Source organism: Bactrocera latifrons, unplaced genomic scaffold (genome assembly GCF_001853355.1).
Source record: "Bactrocera latifrons isolate USDA-ARS-PBARC rearing strain unplaced genomic scaffold, ASM185335v1 scaffold_147, whole genome shotgun sequence".
In the NCBI taxonomy this organism is placed as follows: domain Eukaryota; kingdom Metazoa; phylum Arthropoda; class Insecta; order Diptera; family Tephritidae; genus Bactrocera; species Bactrocera latifrons.
In genome coordinates, this window is record NW_017534930.1 from 742,242 (window position 1) to 766,862 (window position 24,621).

Consider the following 24,621-nt stretch of genomic DNA (forward strand, 5'->3'; position numbering starts at 1 on the left):
CTATATCTGACTCTTTTAGTTTTAGGACTTACAAACAACCGTTATGTGAACAAAACTATAATACTCTCTTTAGCAACTTTGTTGCGAGAGTATAAAAACGCAATAAATACCATCGATCGAAAAAACACACGAAGCTAAATCTGGTGAATAGCTTCGGGTGTTTYTTTCTTGTTCCCCAAACTGAAATTGCCGCTCCGTGGAACCCGTTTTGAAAAGTGTTTCCGATGGKGATTACTTTAGAGACRATKAAATAAATATTGATGARTGMCTTAATATTTTGGGTTTCATTAAAATTCCGGCGTACTTGTTTGTCACAATCTATTTCATAGTGGAGAGCGCGTATGATAAGAATATTTTGATAACGAAAATTTTGTAAATTAAACTAAAATTTAACTGAGAGGTCAACTCTGTTTCAAATAATCAGGCAAAAGTATTGATGAAGCGAAAACTCATATCAAATTAAAATTTCTCTCTCATTTTTCACTTTTYATTATTGGCCAAATTAAACGGATTTACACCSACATATGTSTAYGCATGCCAGAAARTGTRTATGCATGTATRTATGTATACATGTATRCATATGTATGTGTATATTGTGTCAAATATACAGTTTAAATTTGCATGACTTACACATATCAGTTTTGCCACATGTCACTGATATACGATTTCGCATTTATTTGCATATTTTTCCACACTTCACCAACACAAGCAACCAAAAAATTGACGTACATAATCCCACGAGTAGTTACATATGTGTGTGCGTGCGTATACAAAGTGAAGGCAAACAAACAGAATATGTACTTATGCGCACAGTTGGACGACAGGTAAATTTACGACAGATTGATTGATTGCAAATACAACATTGTCGTGCAGTCGGTTAGTCCGTCAGGGCGCAGTACATGACAACAGCTTGCTTTGAAGCTCAAAAAGGATAGGTTTAAACCTCATAGATTAAGCAACGCAGAGCGCTGAAAACAGAGGCGAACTTAACGGATCGAAAAAATAATTAAATTAAATTAAATTAACAAATATAAAGATATCAATAGATATTATTAACGGAATTATGCGCGGCCGACCAAAAAATAATTTTTTAATGGACCGACTCTGATCAGCTATTTTGGAAACTTAAACAGTTTATTCCTTTAAATATTATAGTTCTAATGGTAAAGTAAAAGTCCTCTAACTGGAGTGTTTCATTAAATTTTTTATAGAATGTGCTTTGTGGCTGAGCTCTTGCGTATTAACCGTGAGTACCGCGCGTCACCGCCGAAATGGCCGTACAGCAATGCAAGGCCTCAAGTACGGCATATAAATCCGCAATTATATTTGTATATTCACATGCAAATGCCGCGCTGTTGGAATTGATTAAAAGCAACGTGGTGAATAAAGAAAAGATACAATGAAGACGTAATCGTGGTCAGTGAATCGCAGCAGCGCAGTCGGAATGACAACAAGTGCCGCAGACCGACCTCAGGCGAATGTATAATCAAACGGACAGACAGACGGGTAGACATGGGACAGACATGGAAGAGACAATGCGACATCCTGTTGACAACGCGACGCGAGCTCAAGCAATCATGAAGTATACTACATGAGATAGCCAAGTAGCCCAAATAGCCGGGCAGACAACAGCGGGTTGGTAAAGGGTTTTTTTTTTGGGGGCAGCCAGCCATGCGCGTATTATCCCATGTTTTCCACGCTGCGACAACGTAAATCTCAAATATATCGGCGCGGGCGACGGCGGTGGTGACCCGCCGCGCATTTGGTAGCGCTCACTGTTTAAGCAGGGCAGCGTAAATATCGTCTKTGGCGAAATGTGGACCACCACGACGCTGCGGTAGCACAGTTTACCAACTTAATTGAGCATTCTCGAAACATACAAATAAAGCGACGATATGAATCAAAAGAAGTTAAAGGGAAAATCGACCCACAACCACAACGTAAAGAAAGGTTAAATAAACACAAGTAAGTAGGTAATGCATGCGAGGAACACAAAAATTAAATTGTTCCAATGGACATTGCATGAGCAAGTTAAGTCAGCGCTTAAGCACATATCAGCGCTGGTAATCATTGATAACAATCAGCTGAGTAAGAGAAGACGACAAAGCGATGTGCTGCAACAGCCCGATGTACAGCATGTGTAGGTATGTGTTTATATCTTCATACGTGATACCTGGATGCCAATATGAAGGCTTACTCTATAGCATGCTCCCATTTCTCTTAAAAGTTGCAATTGTTTGGACTGTTGCTCGTACATATTTCCAAAGGTCAATGCAAATAATGTTTCAATTTGGAAATTTTTGGAGGCCTAAACTATTTCCAATGCGCCTACTTGCCATTAAGAGAAATATATAAATAAATATAAGCCGATCTTTCAAGGTATTACCTTTCACTTTAACACAAAAGATCCAGCAGAGTTCCCCACTTTTTTCTCTCGTTGCCCTAACAGAGCTTTAACGATCCTGAGAACGGTTAACAAAAATTGCAGATTGACTTAAATGCAGAGAATATCGGTTGTTATGACTCTGTGTAACATTTTCCAGTAGTCGCAGTAGAGCATAATCAAAAGTAAGTGGTTGGCTGAACAGGCATCATGAGAGAGAGAGAGCATTCGATTGGCTTTTAACCTTAACTAGTCGAAAACTCTCGGCGGTATGAACGCAACGAAAGAGTTTGGGTGTTTAAAAGGCGAAAGCGTTTGATAATTACGCTTAATTAGCTATTTGATCAGCGCCCATAACCGTTAGACACATTCGTTCTAAGCAGTTACTGGCCGCTCATCAAGCGACTGCTGCGCGTTCATAGCGTGAGTGCAAGCCGTCGCCGTAAGACGCTGGGAAACTAATGAAAATCTTAAATTTTGRAGGCGAACGTGGTGAAACCGTTTAGGTAAACGCTCCAGCTACATGATTTTTCAAACAATTCATGCTCATTTATCTATTTTTTAACGATTTGATAAATTTTTGACCATTTCACGCATTTCAAACGCATTAGTAAGAGGTAAACACACGCAAGCGCATACACATATGTATGTACTTATGTAGACAAATATGTGGCATGTCGAGGTGGTCGGTACAAAACAAATTTATTGCGTGTATTTAAAATGTAATTAATCAGACCAGTTTGGGGAGACAGCCAAAGTCAGTCGAATGTTCAATTTGAACGACTAACTGTAACAGCATAAATCGCTCAATGTTCGCGCAAGCGTACAAAATCGATTCGACACATACACACACATAAATGCCAAATGATGGATTTGCCACAAAAATCAATTATTTTGCCAACCGAAATCACACCATTCACTTCTGGTTGCTGTTACATACATACGTATATAATATATGCATACGAGTACAAACAATACATACATACATASAATAAACGYKAAAAACTCCACATATGTACACAAACTAAGGTAGTTATTTTACAAGCTGAGATTTTTTACTACTTTACTTTCACAACAGCTGACACCAGTTGCCCATGTACAGCGAAGCAAAAGCAATAAGGTAGAAAATAGTAGAAAAAATGTCGCAAATGTCAGCTAATTGCAGAGAGTTTCCGCCTAGTTCACGTTAAAAGCGAACCGAATGCTTTCCCTCATGATACTTGTTCAGCACATCCACCTAAGTACTTCTGCTTACCACATACTCATGCGACTACTTAGCACTCGGAGCTGTTGAACAGTTACCTAGCAACCGATCTCCTCTGCATTTAAGTCCGACTACAAGTTTCTTACTCTTTCTCAGAATTAGATAGAGAATTAGTAGAGATCTCTGTCGGAATCTGTATAGACAAATCAAGAATCGGATAATAGGAGAAATTTAGGATTTTGTGTAGGACTTGTTCATAGCAGTTCGCAAACATTAGCACGACCAATTCAAGAAGCGAAGCATTATGCGTCACGGTGGATAATGATACACCTACAATCCCTCACAATCGCCATAAAGTGTACAAGTACGTACATCGTTCATTTTTTAATCAAAAGTTCCGAAGGAGCCTGTGGTTCATCTAAAAAAAGGGTCCCTTGCAAAAAAAAAAAACAAAGAAAAGAAAAGAAAAAAAAAAACAGTTCATTAAACCCCATCTAAAGATGTATTTTTTGTGTAAGGAATTTATTTCAAAGCAACTGTTTTAAATACCAACTTTTGCCTTAAGCCAATTAAAAGGGAGATCGATCCTAGCAAGGTTTTTTCTTGGACAGCTTGCCGTACCTAAAACTTTTATGTAATTGATCTTAAGATCTTCACGAATCGACAAAGTGATTTGAGCCTATCTCAATCTTGTTCAGACAACTACTGTGAGTTTTGCTTATGTCTCCGGGTTCGCCGAAGGTAAGCCTGAACTTTGCTAGGGGCAAGTAGTTCATTAAATCTCCAGCGTTCTACACTAGGTCAAAAGAATTTTGCAAGTCGGATAGGAGTGTGTCGTCGACCAGCGCATACGAGGTTTATTACTGCAGTGCTAGAAGTGTTGAAAGCCATCAGTGGAGATCCACCTCGTTCCAGTTGCAATGTTAGCTATTGAAGGATGACCCCGCTAGCTATCTGATCGACTTTGCGATTACAGCAATTCCATTATAACCTAAAACCCAAACGAGTCTAATAATAAAGTAGGTAAAGGGTATTCCTTGTGAGGGCCCTTTGATTAGGTTTGAGATAGTGTTAGCGAGTTCAGCGATAGTGTGCAGCTCGGCTGTCGGTGTAACTACTCATTTCCTTGAAAGAGGCTGCACTTCATAGTTGTACGTTCAATGGCACCATAATAGCAACCATTTCTGCCAAAAAAACACCACAGTGGTCCAGTAACCTAAAGCTAAGATGCACTGAAAACTGCTTAGAACAAAATTTCCTTCCAACCTTTCATCCTGCCTTCCTATCCGTAAAAAGATTCACAGCGTTTTTCTTCAGCCCTCAGACGCTTTCGTAAACCCCACCTTCTTGAACCCGGTGAAGCACGGGTGTTATGTAAAATATTACATTAAGTGTAGTTCGCAGTGTACCAGCGATGTCGATGAGAATCGCTGTTTGAACCCTTCACCAGACGAATACACCAAAGAACTTGTTGGCTTRACTGCGGTTTCCAAGAACACCATCTTTTGTGAGAGTCCTCATGTTTTTCGTATAACTGCTCTATAGCAATAGACGGCAAAAAATGCCTTTTTACCCTCTTTMSTCAATATTTKKCCTCCATGAATAAGCCCTAAGCGACATACTATGTAATAAATAAATATCCTATTGAGTTATCACAGCCATCGGTAAACACCATGAACGCAATATTGATGCACTTCCACTTTAAATTGTACCAAGAATCGAAATCAGCTAATCGCAGTATAAAATGGTGAGAAATTCACCATTACCTTTGCAATACAAGGAATTTATACAGACGAACAAACACATGCCAGAGGTGTGAAAGCGTCAATTGTAGTGACGGAAGCACCAAACCCACGTCCCGACATGGTGTATTGCAGGATGGRTTCGGTGCGGTTGCAAAGAGAGACCATACAAGTACTGTGAAACATGTAATGATCAACCCACCGACTAAATAGGTGAACGACACAAGATGCCATCAACTAGCTGTTGCGCCATTGTTTATGACCAAGTGGCACGTAATGCGCGCACAAATAGCGCTCAAACTCAACCGGGCACGGCCCGACGTAATGGCTACGGCAACTGTGTGTCGCGAAAACACTTGTTTCTCAACGGCCAAGTCACATTCTGAAGAAATTTGCAATTTTAATTCTTAATCACAGCCRTTGACCAGACCAACAACAACGCCAACAATCGATCGGAACGTGTACCGGCAATGCACTGCAGCCGCCCTACCACGGCCGACATGCACACAAGCATATGTATAGTATGTGTATATAGTTGTGCTGTGTCGTGTTGAATTTATGCAAATTTATGYGACAACGAGCGAACTTTTCTGGCAATTTGTTGCATATGGCGGATGTGACGCAGTGGCGCAGGCGGAGCCGGTGGCCGCAGTGCCAACACACACGCGCTAGCAACGCTGCTATCGTTTGTTAACGATTTCCAGAGCGAAGAAATAATTGCCGCTGATAGTCGCGGGGATAGCGCTGCGTAGCTGGCAATTAATTGGACGTACTGTGGAGCTGCCAATCTGCAAGCGCTCGGCGCAGTCAGTGCGCCAGTCGTGACAGCAAGCAGCCTAGTGGCTGCTCAGGGATTAAATGTACGCCCACGCCATTGGCGCTCACCAGCACTTTGTTGGCGTGTGTATATAGATTTTAAGACCGCGTACGAACGCCTTGTATACGTTCCGCTAGCAACATCTAGATTAAGCTTGTGGCTGTGTGTGTGTGTGTGTATATGCGCCTAAGCATGCATAAATACGCATAAAATTAAGTGTTGCTGCAACATTCGAAGCAGTTCAAAGGCCGGCTCTTTAAAGCCCAAACAGTGTGCAATTCATTATTTAYTGGATTGCCAGCGCAGAATGSCGTTCACCTACAARCAGGCGGRCGGKCGGACTGGCTGACTGGCTTACATGRCACCCATGCGAGTGAACAAACTCTTGCATACGCGTTTCATATTTGTGCCAATGCAACACTTTTAGGCAATAAACAAACAAACAAATGTACCACCCCAATCGACTTATTTATTTATTGCATTGCACAATGTGGCTTGGACTTTGCTGGCGGCGACGGCGACGGCGACTGCGACTGCGAGTTGAAATTGCGCTCGTAAAATCAAATGACAAAATATTTACTGAAATATGAGTAAACTTTGCGCTGAACCTTCTATGCTCGCTCATTACAGTAATGTGTTGTATTTGTTGATATTTCTGCAAATGAAAGCAATTATGCAGCTGCGTTTTCACATGATTCACTTCCACAAAGCGAAGGCAGTTGCTTAAATGTTGTTTACGATCAGTTTCATTATTGAAATAAATAAATGAAATGTTCTTTGCCGATTGCAACGTTTTTAATTTCATATACCAGACCACCAAGTAGCATGACAGATGAGAGAACGATAGCGCTCTATTRCAGTTCCCAACCTGACTTATTTACTTTATTGAAATTGCTAACCTGAGAGACATAATTAAACAGTTGATAAACGAAACAATAAAATTTGTTTAATAATTACGAAAAAGTGAATGGTTGCCTTCGATTCGCCAAGCATTAGAGAGTAGCGTATCAGCATGATGAAATATATCAGCTCTCTTCGATTGGTAATATCTCTGTTCTCTTGTCAAAAAATTTACCTGTGAGAGCAACAATAAAGTTAACGAATTGTATTGAAGCGAGAGAGTATTCGGATAACTCCATAAAGTGGTATGCCAGATTTTGACATTACTTCTTGCTCGCTCAAAAAAATGTTGCAGCACCCCTTGGTTTTTGTTGTCTATAAATTACTTTAAACTATTTTAAGTCTTATGGGTTTAAAAATAAAAAAAATTTAAAAAATATGAAATTTGTATTTTCATTTTAGATGAATGAGCATCATCCCCCAAATGCAACATACACACCACACTAGCACACAACACTGACTCAGACTCACAACACTGATACGCAACCTTCACCTTCATTTGAACTACTTATAATAGTAAAACTGATCTAAAATATGAAAAACAAAACTTGGTAGTACTGAAGATAGCGGCTATATCAGTAAATGAGTTATCCGTAAACTCTCTTCAAGTTAATAATTTGTTGTTGATTTTAAATATATATTTTTTTTTTTCAACAGAGCAAAAGCGATCACAGAAATGGCAAATCGAAGAACGCTATTGTCGAATAAAATCAATATCGCTTGACCTTTTATAATATTTATGATCATACTGAGACCCTGTAAAATACATACTATAAAAAAGATAACGAACAGAAACTTAGCTCCCGTCCTCCTGTTTCCGATGATAAAACCGGACCACTTTAGCCTATAGCTGCCATACAAGCTGACTGATTAAAATTAACTTTTGTGTGTCTTATGGCTTCGATGTAACTGAAGTAAACGTTTATTTGCTATTATTGTACACATTGTTTCGAAACTATATCGACCCCCAACATAAAACTGGTAAGTACATCAGCGTTTGTACGGTTTATTGTGGGTTAGGTAAGATGGCTGATCAAAGATCGCACGTGGACTACGATATGTAGTCATTTGTGAAGCCATAGTAAAGACGAACTCCTGTGACGAAATATGTTCGAATAAATTAGTAAACACTTAGAAGTAAAATTTGAACAAGCGTTTAATTTTCATTCCCGCCAGCTCGGTGAGATGTCTGAATGTATGCGCCCCAAGTGTTTAAGAATTCCCACCCTTAATGCGTGAACGTCAATAGGACAATGGCGCGTTAAAAGCCAAAACAAAAACTTTCCTCCCCCATTACTGAGGGCAAAGAGATCACTAGATCGATCTTGGGCCAAAAGTCTTTTGCGCAGTTCATGTGCCGAAAATAGCTCAGCGCGGACCATGCTTTCGCGAAACTTAGACGCAGCTATACACAAGAGGCTATGGGAGCACCTACTCGGACCCATTCTACAGATAGCGGTTTTAGTGTACTTTTCTTGCTAGCTCAYCAGCTTCAGAGTTTTCTGCGATTCCGCTGTGGCCTGGCGCCCTTACCAGTCTTATCATAAGGCAATCGATACTATTGATAGCGGGTTAAGCACTCTTTGACCAGTCCTGAACGCACTGTTAATGAGTTCAAGRCTAGCAYTGCCGCTCTGCTATTTYAGTGGATGGTCGGTTCTCTGAAGGAAGCTGCAATCYGGAGCTGTACATCCACTGATACTTCAATGGCTGCAACCTAGGCCTGGAGGATACGGAAACAGTCAGTGAAGCTGGAGTTGATAGAGAGCTCTTGATAGAAACCCCCTTAACTAACCTTCCCATCAAGTTTTGTCTAAACGTTAAAGAAGCTCACTACCCTTCTACTCCAACGGCTACTTTGCCCCGCAACTACCCTGCCGATATATGTATGGGTAGAGAAAGCGCCGCCAGAGTTCGGTTTAGCGACTGCATGATTCAGTGATTCGGTATGAAGTTAAAGTTAGTGGTGATTTCTTTCTCTGAGTCTGATGGCAGCTTTCGCATTCACCTTCCGACGAAGTCTACAGGAAATATGTGCACGATGGTGTTAAGTGCCATGGTTGGAGTGGACTTTAGTGCACCACACTTGCTGCTGAGCGCCACCCGTTGAACGCTCTCCAGTTTATTTGCAAATGTGGTCTTTACTAGAGCCCTCTACTACATAAAGACTTCGTCGAACATGACGGAATTGTGGGACTCGATATACAAATGCGTAATTTTCTTAGTTATTTGTTTATAATCTAATGAAATACATGAATACTTGCAGTATTTTATTCAAAATTTAAAAAAAATATGCCATCGCTTTGAGCAAAAAAAAAATATATCAAAAATTTTGCAAGGAAACAGTAGCAAATAAAGTGCTGTCATTCAACACTAAAAATATWATTTTTATGGGTACATAGTAAAATATTCATAAAGTTTGACAAAATTTGAATGAAATTGTATCATATTTCAACTTTCACAACGAAAAAATCGTTTCTAGTTAAACCAATATTTAACGTAAATTCTTGCGATATTAAAAATGCCGACGGCAAAATGAAGCGATTCATATGCAAATAGCGCCTATTTRCAAATACATATGTACATATRTATGTATWTACACACATACATATACATATTTTACATACATAGCTGCAGCTCCACAAAAAAATAAGCATTTCAATCAGTATATTTCAGGTTTTACTTTATATCAAAAATAAGTAATTAATTTGCACGCACTTTCCACCTAATAAATCCGCTTTTTATGTTCGCAGCTTTGCACTGAGTAAGCCAAGCGAGTGGATCAGCTGATTTTTGCGCTTATTTTATTGCCTTTGAACCAGATACGGCCCACGTAACGCTGCCCTTTACTTATTCAGCCGAGTGAATAACATAAATATCACCCTATCTGCTGCAAATGCCCACGCATAAGGGCCACTGCAACGCACACACACGTACATATATGGTTTTTGTGCAATTTTTCGTAGTGTTGACTACCCACCTGTAAGTCAGGATATCCGTAGGCGCTCTGATACAGCACCAGTGTGGTGTAAATGATTGCCACGGCGAGTGTCATTGCTTGCAGTAGGCGCTTGTAACGGTGTGGCAATGACAACACGATTACGCTCATTATTTTGGCCCGAAGCGTTGTTGGGTTGCAATGTTGCTGATTTTTTTCGGTGAAGCCGTTAACACTTTGAACGCAGCAAAGCGTTGCAAAAGCTTCATGAGTGAACTTGCTTGCGTTACCTGCTCAAAGCTTTTCTAAATAAACACAAATATTTAACACGAACAACAGACACTTTTTTATTATTGTTGTAATTTTTTTTTCTTTTATTATACTTATTAGAATTGCGTTTTGTTTTTGATTATGACACAAACGCACACTTTGAATGCTTGTCTTTCGGTTTGCGTGAAATTCAGCGAAAAATCGCCACTACTGCACTTTTAATAGGCTTCTCGACACTGTAGTTTATGCTACTTTTTTACTTCACTTCTCGTGYGTTCTATACAAAAGATCACGCGGCGTTGCACAAATCGTAGTCAGCTGTGTTGCACAAGCTACTTTTCATTACCATTCTATATGTGTCGTCACTGCACAAACTCTAATTGAACCAGGGTGTAATTAAATAACGAAAACTCACTGCGTGTAGCGTTTTGAAGCGCGCGCATGCGTACACTCTTGACCGTGGTGTAGCTGGGTCTGAACGCGACTGTTCGTTACGGTTGCGGTATCCAACAGATATCCCCTATGTTCGAAGTGCATAGTTACGTGCAACATTTCCAAACACACTCACACTGCCACACGCCAGCGCGCTGCTAAATTTTGTATCTCGAGCCGATCGTTGTTCATTATTTTTGCTGCACGAACGAATGACGAAAACAAAACAGAAATCTACAAATAAACCGACTCAACAAGTACSCCATACACAACAATAAGTCAGCGCGCGATCGTGCCGCCTGGAAGCGACAACACAAGCGTGAGCAAGTTGTTCCAATTGGAAGTGCGCACCCGGCACCGTGCTATAGAATGAGTCGACTATAATGTGACTGGCGCTTTCTCTCACATTGGGTACGTGAGTGGCTTACCGCTCGCAAACGTGTCTCACTCAGCRAACATATACATATTTGCAACGAAACAACTGCAATTTTCCAATGAGAGCAGCCGAGTTTGTCACATTGAAATGCGCACTCACTAACAGCAGGTAGGCASGTAGACAGGGGTGCGCTCTCTTCACCTTCCTACTTTTACAAAAGCGTGCTGGTCAGATAATAGTTTAAAATGCGAATACGTATACTCGTACGTACAGATTTCGTTGGATATAGCCATTGYAGCGCAAATCGTTATGCGCCGCTAGCTTTCTTCCAACTGAACTTGTGTTGATCTGTATGTGCTCAGGCACTACTTTTGCCGATATTAATTTATGTGCGCTCCTATTGTTGTTGAGCTTTAATCCGCTCTCATTTCCCATTTGCAATTTTTAATGCTGTGTCTTGCGCTCCTCTTGCCCCTCGAACCGGGCATTAGTGGTTTGCGTGGCGGTCATTCAAAAGGCGCCCGGAGTCCCCAACATTTCCTCTGTAACTTTTTCTACAACTCTTTAGTTGTGCATATCAAGATGATTTMATTTTTTTTCGTCTTCTGGTTTGTTATTTGCTTTGCATTTTTTTACTAATAATGCGCTTTTTTAAACAATTCCTTAATTTATCTCTTAGATAAGTTGCTAAGGGCGACAATGCACGGTGGGTTCGTTGCAAGTAATTTGTGTCATTGAAAGAGTTTTCACTAAACTTTTCTGTCTCTGCGCTGTAATTTGATTCTTCCATTAAGCGCTGTTGCGTTCTCTTCCGTTTCTTATGGTTTCTAAAGATACTATATACTGGGTTCCAGGCCACAAAGGAATTCCGGGAAATGCCTTCCGTCTGTCTACCGAACCTGTACAGGTTAAACGAAAGTCACTAGAAATGTTTTTAGATGTAATGACTTAAGGCAAGCAGGATCGCCAAGATCAAATGAAAAAGGCCCCAAGAATACGGTTTGGAAAGGACTGCAGGACGGTTGTTGGCCCTAACACCAGTTTACAACCTACTGGCATCATATGCGTGCTGTGTGGGCATTAGAAACTACGATACAAGCAGCAATAGCAGTGAAGTAGACAGGAAAGGGACTCTGAAATGCCTCCTATGATTCTCCTCTTAAATATTTGGAACCCGCGCAGTTCAAGCGACTAGATGAAGTATCAACATTCAATAACAAGTCGCTCTAAAAGTTTGGAAGAAGCGTTGACATACTCCATGACAATTATTTGCACTCACATTAAACTGAACCTCCATCTGGCATTACTAAGGACCATTAGGTGTATGTCTGCCTGACAGCGGGCCAGTAAAACTTAACTTAAAAGTATACTTATARCACGTGAGCTGTGAGTGTACACTCAGACCGTGGAGAGTCGATTAGGCTCCGTTCGCATCAACTCGGACCGACATAAGGGACGACTTGGCGGTTTTTACGTCGAGATTTTAAATTGAAATCTTGAAAAGTTCGCAGATGTGGCCCATTTCTAACTTATTCATATGTAAACTAGAAACAACTAAACAAAGAGCAACTTGAAGAGATACAAGACATACCATTTCATACAGGAAAAAACCGTGTGGTGTGGTTTGTAAGTTGRTGGAATCATCGGTTCATTTATCATCAAAAATGATGCCGGTAAAAACGTAACCGTGAATGGCGTCCGTTTTCGCGACATAATAATCGACTATTTAATGCCTGAAGTTGAAGCTAGTGATTTCGGCTACATTTAGTTTCAACAAGACGTCGCCACTTCCGACATATCGCATCAATCAGTAGATTTATTGAGAGGACACTTCGGTGAGCAGATATTTTCACGTTTTGGTCTTTAAGATCGTGTTATATTACACTTCTAAATTCTTTCCTGTGCTAATACATAAAGTTTAAAGTCTATGCGGACAATCCCGCTTCGATCAGGCCTCGGAACAAAACATCACGCATGTCATTCCACAGTTATTAGTCAAAAGCTGCAACGGGTCATTGAAAACTCAACCCAACGGAACGACTGTCGGAGCCGTAGCCGTTTTATCGAATGATAATAAACATTCATTGACATTGAGTTTGAAGTTTTTGTGTTTTTCTTTAAAAAAATTAAGAAACCTCCAAATGGATAACTATAACTGATCATAATATCGAAAAGACTCGATTTAGCTATATTCGTCCGTCTGCTGTTTATAAGCAAACTAATCCTTTAGATATTGGGATATCGCTCTGAAATTTTGCATATGTTCGTTTATTCCCAAAAAGCTGCCGGAATTTTTAATATCGGCCCACTACAGCATATAGCTCAAGTYCTTGTACGAATAACTCTTTTTCTTTCACGAAATTTGACAATTTGTGTAACCCGATATTTCAAATGACGTATCCGAGGATTTCAAGCAGATCATTGCACTTTAAATAATTTTCTCTAATAACTTCCCGTACTTGCCCCTCTGTACATTAATATGCATCAGTGGAAGCAAATTTGCATATGTTTGCCCAACAGAAGAAGATTGCATCGCTTAACGTCCCATCATTGTAGTTTGCGCTGCTCTTTTCGTCAGTTGCTTGTAGCTTTTGCTCGACTTCTTCTCTGATCGCACATATGCACATACAATATACATATATTATGCATAAACAGATTCAAGTTTGCAGAGTTTGCACTATATCGTCCACTGTACATACATTTGTACATATGTGAGGCTGTTTGTACGATTCGCGCAGACGAATCCTTCAAATTACTTATGGGCAAGTATTCGTTTACGCTCTACGCATAAATTCTCCATTGTTTCGGCTGTGATATTCATCATTTTTGTTTCATTGGATTGTGCTTCAGTTGATATATTTTTTTCATTTTTTTTTTTTGCGATTTTTCTCTTAATTCGTTCGTCGATTCTTCGTTATCAATTTACTTGCTCTGTCCTTTGCTTTTTTTTTTGTATTGTTTGTTTTTGTATTTTAATTTACTTGTATGCAGTTTAATTGCCAAACACAAAATTTGCATAAAATCTAAATTAGAGATATTTACTTGGATATCTTCAAAATATATACCATGCACTACATACATATTTAAAAATAAATTGGCCCTTAAGTAAGCTTAATAAAGCGTGCCGTCAGACATGACAAGAATGTTAGTTAAACTGAATAATGCATTAATTGACTTCCAATTGGACTTCGGAGTGAAATTATGGARCCATGTTTCATSAGTTGTCRCATATCGACGTAAAAACTCKGTTACAYTRCGCTTGAMCATCTCMAAACACTGCTCGAATCATCAACTCGTCATTATCTTCCGTCAAGTGTGAGCTCGCGCGGCACCTACTTTGCACAAACCTTTGTCATATAAAAATATTCSCGATTGATATACGGAAAATATACACATTCAGTGGACATCTTAAGATTGTYTAGAATAACTTCACTTTACGGTCGCCTAMAATTATTTTGTGGGCTTTTTTGCTTTTTTCGATAACAACCTTTTTGGGGCGTTCACTGCCTTCATCATCCTCTGTTCTCTTTTCGCCTCATCAAYTWATCAAAYCACTTTTCAACGGTTGATTTCCCCTGCGCAGAGTGCAAATAATGTTGGTCAATCCAAACCCGGGCTTGAACAGTATTTTTTCTTCCCAAAAAGMAATGCATTACAAAATTCCTTTTGATCAAATTTTTTGGGGTTATGTGAAAAAAGCCTTTACACAAAACATATAAATCTTTTCATTACCTATAATATTGTCTCATAATCCTTTTCTATAGAGCTCATAGTTTTACCGGAAATCGAGATAAACCTCTTTTAACCCTTAAAATTTCGACCACGCCCCCTTCCCCCTTCCTTTTTCCCATCTCAGAACGCCTGTAAATTATTCTTCCCTTAATGTTCGTAATGTCATCTTTCGTTTCCGATGGGTTCCATGCTACTATATTTTTCTCGTTTTCAAATATTGTCCACCATGGTCCATGAGAATGTCAAAAGTTTACTCGTTTCTGCCACATTCTTTCTAAATAGTGTTATAAAGTACACCTGAAGGTACTTTCCCGGCTTTAAACTTGGTATTACTAGTGTACATATATAATGTTCGATTACGCCCGACCTTAACCCTTCCTTACTTATTCTATTTACTGTGATTTCAGTTCGGAAATTCCAGTTTTCAATTGCTGTATTCTCAACTAGTTTGCTCTTGAGCAAATAGATCGGCCAAAATTGCGCCACACTATTTGGCACATTATTATAATTATGGCACATTATGCCATCGTATTCCCTCTTTTATCCTTTGCCGTAAAGCGAGAATTGTTGTGGTTACATCATTATTGACAGCAAACCCACTTGAGCCTCCTCTGCCCTGGCGCGCTCTCAATAAAATCAATATCGCATCTACCTCACTTTTGCCACTTTGCCAATTCTCTGGTTCGCCTGTGTAGCCTCCTCCCACACACATGTCTTAAGTAGAGTGTGTATTTATGGGCATACAGACGTTGARGCAATATTTTTTGTCGCCAAAGCTACAGCTTCGTTTAAGCATGACTTGTTGTTGCCTTTGCATTGTTTGTCTTCTGGCATCAGACCCTTTGTCCGCTCCTGYCTCTGATGGCGGCGCGCTTGCTCGCCCCGTTGAAGCTGCCATTTCTGGCAGACAACTCGCATAATTATTGTCGCCGTCAACGTTGTTGTCAACATACTTAGTTGGTGTTGTTTGTTGTTGCAAATGCTGTTGCTGGAACGCGCTTTTTGTTGTCGTSGCTGCCATGGCGCAGATATTGTAGTTACACTACATTTTACATTCTTTGTTGTTGCTGTTGCCGTTGTTGCCGTTGTTGCCGCTGTCGTTTCTGTCATCGTTGTCATCGAACGCATATTTTGTACGCTCGYCTTTTGCTTTTTTCGTTCGTTCACTACTTTATTTCTTCTGCATCKTATGTGCGTTTGCTTTCATTTTGCTCCATTTAATACCCCCCTCCCGCTGGCACACTGTCATGCAGCCCTACCAAACACAATAGTTCAATGAGCAGCAACTAAAAGCTCTGCCTACGCCGAAATCATCTAAAGTCCCTTTAGTTACTATAGAGATGGTCCCGCTGGATGCAACCCTTGACAACGGTTTGTCGCGCTGTGGCATTGTGGGCGCACAATCTGCGACGCAAAATCTCGCGGCTCAGACCTCTTCTTCGCCTTGTTGGCAACGCTTCATACCACTTTTGTCGCATATGGCGAGCGCAGTGGGGGCAAGAAAAAACCAAAATCGAAGGTTGAAGCCAGAAAAGGAGTCGTAGTGAAGCCGAAGCTAAACAACAATCGATTGTCCTGCATGCTTCATTTATTCTMCATAAGTTGTCAAGCAGCTGAGTAAAGCATGTGCCTTTTGTATCGCGTTTGTGCCGATTGCATGCCGATATTTGCGTCGCTTCAGTGGCTGCTTCAGTTACATACGTACATTGTACGCTTTTAGGCAGAAATATCGCTTGTGCCACTACTACTCATATCTGGCATATTGGTATTACATAAAATGCTACCTCCATTTGCATATACATACATATATGCCTATATACCCTTCCATGTAGCCAGGTGGAGTTGGAGGTCAAGTTAAGTTCTCAAAGAGACTAGTACCATATAAACTAGAATGCGGTTACTTCCAGTTCATAACAAATTTGGTGCAAGGTTTAACCATAATCATGGAATAAGATTGGTTGCGATTTTAATGCTAATGTAAAGTGGAGCAGAAGTTCCTTCCCAGATCACACAGATCATGTCAGGAATTAGAAACCACAACAGAAAATTTCTCATTGACCTATCATACATCTATAATTTCATTATACATTAGGGAAATACTTCGCTTTCGCTTTCTTCTATTTACATGACTACGAACTACGCCATTTTGTTCCAACAAATGATAAGTTTGGTGCCTTTTATATTTCGGTATTAGAGAACAAAACTCAATATTAATCATAGGAAATCTTTTTATTGTTTTTAGAAATATTCTCAACAAAGATTTAGGTTTTTTTGCTTGCGTTTGAACCAATTGTCGAAGTACTATTGCCGCTCTGATTAAGATATCTCCAAAACATGCGTTCTAGAAGCCTTTTCAGGTGTCGACTACAAGTGCTTATATGTATATATGGAGAATATCCGGCATCGTCGATTGGTGTTTCTGATWTTTTGAAAGACGGCTTTCAAACAAATCGTTTTGTACCACTGTGCGGTGCTCTTGTCAACAGTCAACAATTCGATGTGCTTCTGGCGCGAACAACTTTTGTTGGATTCGACAGTAAGGCGACCACGATTGTCTCAGACGTGTTTCGAAGCACCGCTATCTTATTTTTTTTAAATTTCCGTCGAGCAATCAACACATTCCTTTCTTTGATCGACTGATTGCCATGCAATCTGGCATCCAACGTAWATAACTTTTTATCAAAAATTCATTCAATATTACACCTATGCTAGACATAATAATGCCTTTACTTGTCACAGTCTCACGATAGATCACATGACAATGTTGCTATATTAGTTTGAGTTCCGGAAACTATTGTTGCTGAGCAATAMCTGATTTTKSWCGACTTTCACGAAATTCGTCTCAGWGTGATCTACGACCGATTGAATTCACCATACCACCCATGAACATTAGTCTTTGATGGAGTTTCATCGTAACAAATTTAATTAGATTCATCAATGAGCCGTTGCTGAGAAACCAACGTAAAGTTGTAAAAAATACTCGTAATCGCGCGCAAATGTTCGCGATTTAGTACCGTTTTTACCCGAGATGAATATTTATTTTACGTGACTGTAAACAATACAAGTACAAATGGCGTCAGTAAGTCAAAACGTGTTGAGTATCACTGCGCATCATCAGGTTAGCACATACCCTCGTGTAAGTGCTTTAGGTTCGAAACATAAAGCGCAAATGTTTTTAAAATTAATAAAAAGTATTTTCGTTTATGACCCATTCAATTCCRAGTTAAATAAAACAAAAAATACTGGTTTTTTATTTCTGTAATATATTTTTTTGTTTTTTTTTTTTTCGAAAAATAACATAAAAAGTAAGAATTCAAATTTGGTCATCAGGTCAGCACACATAACTTTTTTCATTGTTGAAAAGTTTTTTAACCATGAAATTTTTTATAAAGTGTTACATATAGTAATTTAAACATTTTTATACAAAAATTAATAATGTGTCGATCCTCCCTTGTTGAGAATTACCTCATAGATTCGATTGGGAAGCGATTCATATAATTTTCCAATATAATTCAGTGAAATGGTGGACCAAGCGTCCTTGTTGCCTTCAATTAGCCCCTCTTTTTTGRCGATCCAACTCATGTTCCTCTTTGCGAAGATCATGGAAGTAGTAGTTGTATCCGTCCAGACCTTCCAAATTAAATTTTTTTTCATCCGAAAAGACAACGTAGCGCCAATTAGAATCCCATGTCATGTGCTTCCTCGCAAAATCAAGCGCACTTCCTTTCTAGCAACGTTTAGTGGGGGTTTTTTTCTTTAATTTCAGTCTTTTTAAATGTGGAGCACTACGTATCACTCTTTGAAATGTAGATAAGCTCGCTTTAACATTAACATTTGCCCTAATCTTTGCGGTCGAGGCGTGAGAGTTTGAGGCTTCTCTCAAAATTGCTCTCTTATCAGCAGCGGAAATCACTCTATTATTCCCTCCTNAAACACTTCTCCATTAAAAATAATAGAAAATAGCAAAAACCAAATAACGGGATCTTTCTTTCACATGTTCTCTTTGCCAGTGATGGTATATACGAAGATCAGAAAAATAGAGTAAAATAATTTTGCTGCTTCTTAACAAAAACAACTACAAGAGCAATTATATAAAGCTGATAGGGGGTGTGCTAAGCTGATGATGCGCAGTGTATAACACCACAAATGGCAAACTTTATTATTAAGGTGCGAGTTGCCAAATTTCCACACTATGGTTGCCAAATGCCGTAAAACCGAAGGCAACCCTCGTGTTCTTAAAGGTTGTTCATAGCTCGTTCATCCTTAAGTGGCACAGTTCCAGTATCTTATGGAAGTTGATTTGAATTTAGAGCCGAGTTCTTTGAGTGTAAACATATTCAATATTCGTTATTCGATGAAGCTGTGAACTTATTATATAATTACTTCAATTTCGTCAATATGTATATATTAGGACAAAAGCCCTAAAAACGTTAAACTCGTATACACTTAAATATAATTCCTTTCCTTAGAAATACATTTTTCCGATTGTTCAACTTGTATGACTATTATTTGAGGAGAAAATATCGATATTTGGGCAAAATTTCAAATCGATATTTTTGAGATAATAGTTCGTGTATTGTTCGTGTAYGATTGCAGAAATTCATATGATTTGAAAAAATTCACATTTCAATGATAACAATTTGATCACAGAATAAAATCATAATTTCAGCACAAAATCTAATCCACAATGGAGCAGTGCATATCCAACTGGAAGAACACTGTACTCCACAATTCTTCATATTTTTACGTAAAAGCTTCCCTTCAGTTTAACATAATGTTATGTTTGGAACGTCAGCTGAATCGATCGGTTGTAGTTTTGGTTGTGCTATAGCAACAATCATCTACAAATGTATAGTTGACTGCATGCCGCTGTAGATTTGTAATTCACTAGACAAATACAGCAATATTTCAGTTGAGCTCAAGCGATTGCTGCCATGCTCCAATTTTGACACGCTTCACGGGGCACAGGACCGCTCGTTAACAATCAGAGAGGTGGACAACGAGTAAGTGTGGCCCGGCGAGGCGTACGCTACGCTAACAAAGTGAATGTCTAACGCGGCGATGGAGCCTTTCGATACGCCAGCGCACACTTTTCGAATGGACAACTGAATTACAACGCAAATGGAACAGAAACAATAACAGCTGGACTGCTAAGACAATAGCATTACGTGAGGAGACAAACAGATACAGCAACAACAACAACAACAACAACAACAACAGTGCTGTTGCTGTTATTGCTGCCCTGCGGTTAGGTGGAGCCCTTGCGCGTGCGCCAACTCGTGTTCGCAAACAATCATTGCATACACTCCTCGACATGGCAAACACACGTACCAAAAGCACATACACACACACACGCGCAGGCCACAGTGCAACACGATTATGCGGAGTACATTTTCATTTTTCGCCTCAGCGCCAACCCAAACCCACACAAATCTCGCGCTAGCGCGYAGTCTGAAGTGAATGTGCAGGCGGCGGTGGGTAGTTGAGGGCACCGCAGCCWGCGAGGCAGCCAACCAGTCAAGCGGCGTGGTGATTCAATAGCAACGGGTTCCAAATTACCCCCGGTAGCGATGAATAAACTTGGCGAGGTTCAATTGTGTATCGACCACGCGCTAAATATGCGCCGCGCCCGCCGCCGCGTGCCGCGCAACGAAACRAGAGCGTTTTCATTGCTTGCCTTGCCATAATGATTGCCGGTGTTGCGCTGAGTTGCCACGTATGCGGCACAGCTTTGCGCATGCGCAGCCATTTCAAATGCAAATGCAACAAAGCAACAACGCGGCGCAGCTGYGCGCATAACTACTACCGCTTTGCCAGTACATAAATATGCATTGCAATATTAAATGAATGCTGCTATGTAAACGCGCATGCGAGTGTGTGCGTGTGTGTAACAGTCATTGYAGTCATTGTAAGTGTTGTTGGGAGCGAGCGCGTTGGAAAGGCAAATCAGAAACCGCCCAGAAGGTGAATTATTCTAATCTGTTCTGCGAGCGCGCAAAATAGTGGACACCGACGGCGATTGCAATTTGCCCATTTGGAGTGGCAAAAGCAGAGCAGTGCGACCGGCATACGCCAAGACGCCAAGTCGTCACGTCGCTACGCCAACTATACTCTGTGTATGTCTAGGAGTTGTTGTAGTTTTATTGGTACATTCGAGCAGCTGCAATTTAAATGACCGCAAATTCAACTGGGCGAATGGGCGCGGATTAAATTATTGCACTAGAATACGCTGGCGAATGTAATTTCCTCTTGCCGTAACAACTATCGATTGGGGTCGGTCCGTAACATTAGCGGCAGGGGCCTAGTTGCAGTTACAGAAATAATTGACTCGAGCCACCTGAATCATTTACTAGCGCTGTTCACCGTATCTACGCGTACACGTCCACCGCCAGTTGCATTTGTCAGCGACGGTCGCTCGCATTGCAACGCTTTGTTCGAAAACGTGTTTTGACGCCCAGGCGAGCGCGTCGGCTTAGTGCGTCATTAGACGTTGTTGCACAAATGTAAAGTGGACGTTGGCGGCTTTTAGCTKGCAACAACGCATTCATTTTGCTTCTCGGATTTAGACCAATCCGACCAGCAGGCCATTTGTTGCGTATGAAATCTTTCACGGTTCTTGCGTTGTTGTTGTATAACTATTTGCGTTTGCGCACGCGAAATTGTTGTTACTGCTGTTGTTCAACTCGTTGATACGCCTGGCAAATGTTGCGCGCGATTGATGTTCGAGATGCGCGCACTTGACACTAAGCAGCTTCAGATTAATATCAGCACATCACTCTTTGTCCAACTCAGCTCAAGCGCACTCTAGATGAAAACTGCATTCACCGCAGCATATTRTGTTTGTTTAGCGCATCGGCGCTGGACATCTGTACCAGGAAGCGCTTGTGTGCGCAAAGAGCCAACAGTTTTGATGATCTGCCTCGGCACYTAATGGCATGCGTTCATTACTAATGTCGGTAGTCAGAGTCAAGCCGTGTGGGTCGCATTGAAAGTAGTTTACATTTTTTTTTTAGTATTTATGAGTTTTTGTGTATCTACTGAGTGTGACAAGCACTTCCCGAGTAAGTATGTACATACATACATATATATAATATATCATGTGCTAAAAGTCGTGCACAAATTTTGCATATGACTATCAGTCATAGTCGCGATAGTCGGAAATACCGATGTAAAGACGTGCAAGAAATATGTCCAACACTATATCAAACTGCATGTGAGGTTACAAATTACAAAATTAATTGTCAGATTACGAAATTTATGGCACGCGAAATATACTTTCGAGAATACTAAAATTAAAAATTAAAAAAAAACTTAATACGACAGCAATGAAGAGCTCAAATATTTCCGGTTTTATACCAGAAATATCAACTCACGGTACATATGATTTTTTCTGCTTGCGCTTTATATATATAATTATTATTCTCCGAAATCTATAACGGTGAAAAGATGTTATGTAAGATATCTATTTCTCTTTGAAACTCCTAAAATTAGTTAGCGAAATATCAGGCACTCGAAGCCGCTTTTAGGTAAGAAGTTAGGGTGGATGCTTGGCGACATAACTAGGCCTTTAGTCAGCCCATTTTGAAAAAACCAGGACTAAATTCACCACACTCTATTTATATCCTTTCTGAACCACCCTGTGCTTCGAATGAAGTTCATCAAAAAGTTGTATGTGTGTAACTTCTGAAACATCGTCAAGAAACTCTCCACCGATAGTTTCAATACTTTTCCTATAAAACCCAAAAACTTACCTATCCAAGCTGGGTCAACTCAACAAAATAACAGCTCTTGGATATATAATAATTTGGAGATAATACTTGTCAATTCCAATAACGTAAAACCAGCTGTCATRGAAATTGTGTAAAACGCCGATGAAGCAGCTTCAGATGGGTCAAAATCTGCATTCCGAGCGATTACCTTCTTATATCTCCAGTTGTACTTTTCTATAGTAAGTCTGAGCAAGMAACATAACGAACTTCTGTCCAAGAATTTCAGTCCGCCTTCGACATCATTGAATAGTATGACAGCAAACTATAAATACGTACTGACCACCATTCACAGTGGAGCCAACCCCTTCACTGACTCCCTGCCAGYAATTGCCACATTTGCAGTCAAACCATCACTCATTACAGACGAAGTGCTCGAGTTGCCTTGAGAATCTGGATCGAGAATCTGGAGTGAGCCTTGCGCAACTTTGTTCTAGTTACTGTAGCAAGTTAAGAACTTACATATCAAAAATGTACCCCGACATATGTATCATATATGTATATGTTCAGCGCACACTGAGGTCTCTTGTGACTCTAGCCATCGGTTTGCATGCCCAGCGAACCTCAYTCATCTAACACCCCTCTTCATATTGTCYGAGGAAGTAGCACGTTTCAAGKWAGAGGATTTTAATGACAAYCAAGCAGAACCTTACCACCTAAGCSGCGACTGGACAACCATGATACAACAAGAACACTATTTCCTTCGACAAAGCCTTCTATTCACACACATATGATTTCATTTGTCTTTACTCTTAACTTTCTTACTTTCTTTCACTGTCTACCATGATAATCTAAAGAACTTTCGTGATTTCAAAGCCTTTTAACTATTTTTATATGCAAAAATATTTCCTGTTGCAAACACATCCGTTGTCAACACAGAAAGGCTTTTTTTAATTCCTTTGATCTTCGCTTGGAAGGCATTGCAGTGATCTGATATTCTGAACCGTGTCATCTGATTTTGAAAAAGCACCTTGCTCGATTATCTAGCTTAGTTAAATATGTGACCCTGTTCGCCTCAACGCCTGTCCACTTTTTTCTGGAAAAGAAGATAATTTTGAGGACCGAAAAATCCCAACTAACTGTTTTGTAAATAATATAAACTTTTCGCCTTAAGAACTAGAAGAGATACTTCAGTATGTATGTATTATCGTCATAATCTGAGTATTTCTTAACTTCGAAAATATGAAGTTTGAGATGAAACACTTGTCATAAGCATTTTTTGAGATGTCTTTCAGCTACTTCAGTGAATTTTGTTTTATCTCTTCAATAAAAACGGGTTCCATAACCTCATATCTTATTGGCAGCTATAACGCTCTCCATGAACTTGGGACTTCATTGTTTTTTGTTTAAATTCAGCATTATACCGAAAATATCCATCAAAATCATTTTAATTAACTCGCGAGAGATTTCGAGCTATCCTGTCATCGCTCTAAAACTTGCCTCAMGATTTTCAAGCACTATATCCTTCACTTATCTCGTACAGCTCATCATTCCATCGAATGCGATATTCGCCGTGGCCAACGCGCACAGGACCATAAATCTTTCGCAGAACTTTTCTCTCGAAACTCGCAACGTCAACTCATCCGTTGTTGACATTGTCCAAACCTCTGCACCATATAGCAGGACGGGAATTATGAGTGACTTAKAGGGTTTSGTTTTTGTTTGTCGAGAGAGGACTTTGCTTCTCAATTGCCTACTCAGTCCGAAGTAGCACCTGTTGGCAAGAGTTATCCTACGTTGGATTTCCAGGCTGACATTGTTGGTGGTGTTTACGTTGATTCCAAGATAGACAAAATTATCTACGACTTCAAAGTTATGACTGTCAACAGTGACGTGAGGCCCTAGTCTGTTTGTTTGATGACAGGAGATATTTCGTATTGCTCTCTTCACTGCCATAATTATTTKTGTTGCTTCCTTGTCCAGTCTGGAGAAAGCAGAACTAACGGCGCGGGTGTTGAGGCCGATGATATCAATATCAGTTCTTTATATATTCTATATATGGAAAATAAAAGTCTTACACCCATAGCTATACTTAAATGTTTTCCGAAAGAAAGTTGGATG

General features: G+C 40.0%; 1 protein-coding gene across 2 annotated transcripts in view; it reads right to left on the bottom strand.

Annotated features, from left to right (window-relative positions):
- LOC108965727 (fringe glycosyltransferase) overlaps positions 1–10,728 on the bottom strand; it is a 124,943-nt gene extending 114,215 nt beyond the window's left edge. For both annotated transcript variants that reach the window (XM_018928317.1, XM_018928316.1), the window contains exon 1: positions 10,027–10,728. In XM_018928317.1, the coding sequence (XP_018783862.1) occupies positions 10,027–10,155 (129 nt within the window). In that variant the 5' untranslated portion in view covers positions 10,156–10,728. The remainder of the gene's footprint in view (positions 1–10,026) is intronic.
- Positions 10,729–24,621: the final 13,893 nt, after the last annotated feature.